Source organism: Durio zibethinus, chromosome 17 (genome assembly GCF_047325235.1).
Source record: "Durio zibethinus cultivar Kanyao isolate XHJ-2024 chromosome 17, ASM4732523v1, whole genome shotgun sequence".
Lineage (NCBI taxonomy): Eukaryota > Viridiplantae > Streptophyta > Magnoliopsida > Malvales > Malvaceae > Durio > Durio zibethinus.
In genome coordinates, this window is record NC_143178.1 from 11,389,262 (window position 1) to 11,396,771 (window position 7,510).

A 7,510-nucleotide genomic window follows, 5' to 3' on the forward strand; every position below is an offset into this window, starting at 1 on the left:
CGTTACCCCATTTTTGGTAGATTCATTGACAAGAAGATGTATTGAAGGTGTTTTTTTGCATAAAACACCTTAAATTATCTTCTACAATTTTTTAGAGCAATTATGGAAAGTATTTTTTTTTTATAGAAAACGCTTTTAATAATCACTTCTATTTTTTATGAGCATATTATTCGAGGTATTTTTTGCCTGAAATACCTTCAATAATCCCTCATAAAAAATTAGAGAAAATTATTAAATGTGTTTTTTTACATAAAACACCTTCAATAATCCTCTACAATTTTTTATGAGAATTATTGAAGGCGTTTTTTTTTTTTATATAAAAAACGCCTTCAATAATCGCTTCTATTTTTTATAAAAGGATTATTCAAAGCGTTATCTATAAAAAATGCTTTCAATAATCTTATATCCATTTTTTATGAGGAGATTATTCAAGACGTTTTCTACAAAAAAAACGCCTTCAATAATCACTCCAATTTTTTAGAAAGAATTATTCGATGTGTTTTAGTTAGTAAACACTGCTAATTTTTGTCTTTAATGACGTTTATAAGTAGCAACGTCGCTATTTGAATATTTAGTAACGTTTTGATAATAAACGCCTTAAGTTTTATAAAAACACGAAAGCTAGCGATGTTTATAAATGAAAATACCACTACAAAACTGCCACTAATCTTTTTTAATAATCCCTTATAAAAAATTTGAAGGGTTATTGAAGGCGTTTTTTTACAGAAAATGCTTTTAATAATCCTCTCTAAAAAATTGGATGAGATTATTGAAGGCGTTTTTTACCAAAAAATACTATCAATAATCCCTTTTAAAAAATTGAAAGAGATTATTGAAGGTATTTTTTACAGAAAATACCTTCAATAATCCCATCTAAAAAATTAGAAGGGATTATTGAAAGGGTTTTTGACTAAAAAATGCCTTCAATAATCTCCTTATCAAAATTTAAGAGGATTATTGAAGATGTTTTTTTGTAAAAAATACCTTTAACAATCCTCTTTAAAAAATTTATGAGAATTTTTGAAGGCGTTTTATGCCTAAAATACCTTCAATAATCCTTTTTGCAAAGAGTGACATTTTTTTTAAGTAAACGCCGTTATCATGAAAAAATGGAGCGGCTAAAATTTTTTTTCAAAATTTAAACACCTTCTTTCTTCTCTATAATTTCTTTTCTTTCCCTAGCTTTTTTCTTGGAAAAGAATGGTGAGAAAGAAAATTCAAATCAAAAAGATTGACAACGTAGCAATGAGGTAGGTGACTTTCTCAAAGAGGAGATGATGACTTTTCAAGAAAACTCATGAGCTTTTCACTCTTTACAATGCTAAGATAGCTTTTCTAGTCTTTTCAACCGCTGGAAAGCGCTTTGAGTTCTCCAGCACAAGGTTGCTCTCACTTATCTCATATCTATATATGAATGCTTTACCTTGATTCTTGCTCTATCTCTGCTGGTTTAATATAGAAATCTTTGCTTGTTGTTCGATTTAATGTGTTGAATGTGCTTGGGTGAGTGTGAGAGAAAGTAAGAAACGTAATTATTTTGAAAAAAATCTTTCGAATAAAAAAAATTGTATAAAAATATAAATTCATAATAACTGAATGTACTTGAATCTTGTATTCTATTACAAAAGAACTTTTTTTAATAATTTGTTAAAAGCTGAGGGGTTTTGGGGTGGGAGGCCATGGTTTCACATGAATGTCTGTATGATATTTGTTGATGCTTGTTCGTACTTTCTTGAACCTTGTTTAAGCCATATTTTATGACTAATTAGCTATCTTATAAGAAGTTTATGCTTTCCATATATCTTTCCTGGTGCAACTTAAAGCACAAACTGATATTGTACCTTTCATTTTTCTTATCAAAACTTGATTTACTGTCTCTTTCATTTTTTCTCCAACCAAATAGCTTTTAATTTTAGTTTTCTTAATTGAATCTTGTTATAATTTTAGGTTTCCTACACTCTTTTTGAATGTTCTTTAAGATTTTCATAATGAAATTTACAAATTCACATGATTTCCTTTTTAAATTCTATAAAATTCACGTTGAACTCAAATTTGGTTTCAAAATCGCACACCTGACCTATCTTCAGTCTTTTGAACAAAACTCAATGAATTTTAGCTTGATTTGCTTAAATTTGTTTTCCTAGATTCCTAGTTCATAAGGCTATAATCCAGTAAACATTTAGCCTCAAATTCCATCAGTATAAGTACAGTTAATTATTCAAAGTTAAGGCTGATCCAAAAGGCAGAAATGATCCATGCATGAGAACTTGATGAATGATGATCCTCTCTCCTTATAGGTGTTCGATTTGATTCTCTCATACTTTACATTCTTAATTTTACATGTTTACTCATTATTTTTTAGTTGATTGCATTTATTTTCATGAATTCATTTGGTGTTTGGATAGATTTAGTTGTTAATGCTCTATTTTTCTCTGTTTTTGGTATCACTTGAATTGCTAGTTCATTAAGCTGTTTTCTCTATTTTGTTGCCATTTTCTTGTTGAATTTTGTAGCAAACTTGATTGATGAATTGTAACAGTTGAAAGGTGCATACTATAGACCTATAAACTTAGATTGGTCCTTTATACTTTTTTCAATTACTTTCTAATGATTCCATGATACAGTTTTTGCTGCTGCTAAGTCTATAAAAGCATTGATCTTTATCGACACAACTGTACCATCAGTTCAAGGTGTAGCATAGTTGATATATCCATTACACAATTTGCATTTATCTCTTGAAACTTTGTTGCGTGGTCATTTTATTTTGAAAGTTTGGTTTATTTTCCTCTTGAAGCATTTGAATCCATTCATTTCTATGAATTTATTTATGAGCTGAAAATATAATTTGAAATGGTTTATCTTATAAACTTCGTGGAATCAAATAATCTTTATCTTTTTCCAATGCAATCAAACATAAACTTGATTAAAGATCTATCTCTCAGCCTTTCGTATATTCTCCTTTCTTCAAATTATATGGCACTTCATTTTAAGTCTAGCAAATTCATGATGAAATATGCAAAATGGAAGAACTATGATTATGAAAGGCATTTTTGTGAAATGAACTCAAAGAGGGAGTGTACATCCTTTTACCTTGTGCATTTATCTTGATCATTGGCAAAAAAATATATCTTAGTTTGTTGTTTTGGCTAAATCTGTTTCTCTGTTATTTTTGCATGTATGTAACAATGATATCTTGTATATCTTTCTTGATTTTATCTTGCATTACAAATTTTATGATACTTTTTATAGCTTACCCAGTGACATTTTTCAATCAAGATAGAACATGAAGTTGTGAAGAAGATAAATGAAATGTATTATGGTGCATTTCTAAAAGCACATTTTGAGGCTCCTGGAGAAATGTTCTCTTTAGCAATAAAAGCCAAAAGGAGGAATGGGAGTTGTAGGCTCCACTCAAAGCAAATGCGACTCCTTCTATGGATTCGTTGATGGGCAAGAGGAAAATAAATGCAAAGTGAAATGTTATTGTATGTATTAAACTTTGTGTTACATGTATATTGGAACAAATTATGTATTTAGATATTTAATATTTATAATATTCAGTTTATGAATTTAAATTTATTTTTATTTCTTTTAACAATTTTTATTTAATTATAATAAATATTAAAAGAAAATTTTAAAAAAAGTTAAATGTTTGATTTAATGGCATTTGTATTTAAAAATGCCACTAAATACTAAATTTAATGACGTTTATATTAGAAAATGTTGTTAAATTTGGTGACGTTTTTACTATAAATGTTGTTATTTTCAGCATTTAGTAGCGTTTTTAAATACAAACGCCGCTAAATTAGCGATGTTTTTTTTTTATACAAATGCCACCAAATTAAATGCATTTTTATGATAAAAACGTTACTATTTTTTGCGATGCATGTATAGACGATATTTTGACTGATATTTTTTGCAAACACCGTAAATTTTTTAGTGGCGTTTATAAACGTCGTTAAATATTAAAAAAAAAAACGTCACTAAAAATCTAAACCACTGTAGTGTGATTGTTTTTAATCAAGGAGATATAACTTGGGATGATGTTGTTTTGGCCTTTTTTTTTTTTTTTTTAAACCTAAATCACTTAATTGCAGAATGAACTTCCAATAAATGGAGTGGCTTTCAAGCTCTCAAAATGCAGAGTAGCCCTCATCCAGCTGCCGTAATGGCATTATCTTAATTGTACCCAGAGAGATCATGATAGTTGAAATGATGGAGTTTTAGAATTAAAACAAAATTGTACGAAGAATTAAATAAATTTATATTTGAAATTAACAGAATTTGAATCTCGATCCATAAAAATAAAAGTTCAAATGCTTTTTATTCACTTTATTAGGGCAAGTTCCAAGGATGGATCAAGATCCAATATTGACATCGGAAGTAGAATACAATGGGATGTAAGAGCGTTACTTTTTTGTCTTGAAACCTAAAACAAAAGATGGGTTCAAACAAAAATCAAAATAGTTTTGCTCATACAAAGGGACAGCAACAAAGGTCGAATCTAAAATCTTTATCAAAATCTCAACATCCTTCCCACTTGATTTCATCAATTTTTTATTCAAAGCTCATTGGTTTAAGCAAAATTGAGTATGAGAATTATTCATACTTGGAGCACAAACAATAATCAACTTGAATACATCTTTGTTTCTCCTTTCCTTTAATACTTAAATTGTTTTCATTAGCTTCCTAAAATGGTTAGGATGATAAATGATTAGTATATTGTAAAAATAAGAGATGACACCGATTTGCTCTAACGCCATATATCATCTGATTCGTTAGCTTCGCCGCCATGTTAATAATGGAAAATGGTGAGGCAGATAGGCAAAATATATATTTGAAAATAAACGAGACAATTGATATTTATATCTTGTATATTTTATGTTAAATATAAATAAAATATAAAAATTATCATGTTATAATTTATTAAAATTTTAAATTATTATTTTATATATTTTTTAATTTTTTCTGTGTTTACATATATGTCATATCATACTTAAAATTAATATATTTATTTAAAAATGTGATTCCTTTTTCTTTCCTTGGCTTGAACTTTATCCCAAGGCAAAAGGTAATGATATGTCAAAACTGTGATGTCATGGATTCACCAGTGTCATGGCTGATTGGAGGCAGGAAATGAGGTGAAAAAAACTCAACCTAGTTTTAAAATTCAACACCAGAAGGTAAAAAATACGATTCCAAAAAGGATTACGTACGAAAAAGTTTTAAGTATGACATGGATCAACCGTTCAAATTAACGTTTCTTGTTTTTTCCATTGCAAAAGAGAATTCCCAAATTCTATGATGCACTTAAATGCTCGAGAAAAAGAAAATTGCAATGGCAATGACATTTTTTTTTTTTTATGAATCCTAATTTTTAAGCCCAAAATTTGCTCTCACTGTTACCACCATTTGCGCCGTGTTTTTGATTTCGTTGAAAGGGTAATTTTCTTTTTGTTTCTCAAATCCTTTTTGCACTGTTTTTGTTTAAACTCTCTTTTCTCTTACTGTCCCACTTCTTGTCCTTGATTTCGAGCTATCCATTTTACTCTACTTTAATTCCAACTCTCAAAGTTCTCAAAAACCTCCATGCCACTCAGTCTTTGCCTTGGTTTGCCTGTTTCTGTCCTTTCTCTAACAAAGCCACAGATGTTTTGATCATTCTGTCTCTGATTACTGAATTTTCTTGGGATAATTCATCCATAAATCTTGAGAAAAAGCTGCTTGTTTTTTGTCCTTTATATTCCTCCAAAATCCACAGAATTCGAGTCATTCTCCTTTTTTGACTTCCTATAGTTCAATGAATCTTGGTCAATGTTTAAGACTTCAAAGTTGTTCTTCGCCTACCGTAATTGAATCCTTTTTTCACTTGACCACCAAGTATTCTCGTTCTTGAAGTGCTCCAAATTCCTCTTGATAAACACTTTTTGCTTATATGTTTAATCTCTTATTGAGAAACGGAAACTGAAACTGTTGTGATCATTATGTGCTCGGAAACAGGTCCTTGGGTATCATTTTCGCATGATCTCAATGAATCGCAAAGGGATACAATGCTTTTGGATTCTTCTTCTGATTTCGAGTTCAACATTTGCAGCAGCAGCTTTGAGCAAGAATCTTCTTCAGCTGATGAGTTATTTGCAAATGGAATGATACTTCCAGTTCGGCTTCCTAAGAAACAAGTAGCCCAAAAATGTGAACTCCCAGTACTTGTTTCTCTTCCTCCACAGCCTAAATTATCTATAGCTGAGAATTCAAAGAACGAGAGCATGAGTCAGATCATGCCTGTAAACTCTGATTTGGAAGAAAAGCCACGGTCCAAGTCTTTTTGGGGTTTCAAGAGAAGTAGCAGTCTTAACTGTGGTATAAAAAATAGCTTAATTTGCTCGTTGCCACTTCTTTCGCGAAGCAATTCAACTGGTTCAGTTCCAAATCCCAAGCGTTCATCGATAAAGGATAGTAACAAGCATAGTTCACAAAAGCTGTCATTCATTTCAAAGACGGAGTCGTCGTCATCATCATGTTGTTCTAGTTGCAATGCTTATCAGTTTCCGCATAAGCCTCATTTGAAGAAAAGCCATGGGAATTCTTATGGCTATGGTGTTCGAATTAATCCTGTCTTGAACGTGCCAACTCCTTACATCTCTAAAGGAACTGCAAACCTCTTCGGTTTAGGTTCTTTTTTACGTAATGGGAAAGATAAGAAGGGCAGGAAATGAATTTTCATTCACTAAATTCCAATCAAGATTATTTGATTTTCAGATCATTGAGATGAAATTCATTCTTTTTCTGATCCAAGTCATGTAAAACAACTTGGTAGATTGTGCCGACAATTAATTATTGAGCAGATGGAAGCTTAGTTTTACAGGACAAATATTATGATCACCAAATGTAACACCTCAGTCATCAGGATATATATGTGTGTGTGTGTGTGTGTGTGTGTGTGTAAAGAGTTAAACCTGTATTGGTGATCAGGTACTTTTGGGAGATAAAATCAGAAGATTTTTTAGTGAAAATGGATAATACTTTGCAAGTGGAGTGTGGTTCTTTGATCTGAAGAGAAAAAGACGATTGGAGTAAAGATTTTGGGATGTAAGTTGATGCACATCTAGACAGAAAAACAGGTATCCATCTTTTATGGCTTGTCGGATTCTATTTATCCCCGTATCTTTTGGTTATTTAAAAGAAGCTTTAGGCCTTGGCTTTACCATTCTGTAGATTAAGAGGATTTGGTTGTGTATGCTTTATGAAAGATTTTCTTTTGTTTTGTGTCACCATTCATTCTTCTTTTTAAGAGATTAAGATGAATCCAAATGGTTTTAAAGAAACACAAATTGTTTGTATTAGCTTCAACTACACTTATAATCTAATCATGGACCATTTTTGTTGGGTGTCCTGGCCCTCTCTCTTTGTTTTTTTTTTTTTTTTTTCTCTCCTTGATTTGCCAGCAAATTCTACTGTCAACATTTGTTTGGCGAACTGTAAGATTTGTGTCAATCAGGCCAGGAATAAA

The 7,510-nt window shown here is 30.6% G+C and overlaps 1 protein-coding gene across 1 annotated transcript; it reads left to right on the top strand.

The window, feature by feature from the left end:
* The first annotated feature begins 5,560 nt into the window (after positions 1–5,560).
* On the top strand, positions 5,561–7,271 carry LOC111288680 (uncharacterized). The gene has a single exon (XM_022879666.2). The coding sequence runs from the start codon at positions 5,985–5,987 to the stop codon at positions 6,714–6,716; it is 732 nt and encodes a 243-aa protein (XP_022735401.2). The 5' UTR covers positions 5,561–5,984; the 3' UTR covers positions 6,717–7,271.
* Positions 7,272–7,510: the final 239 nt, after the last annotated feature.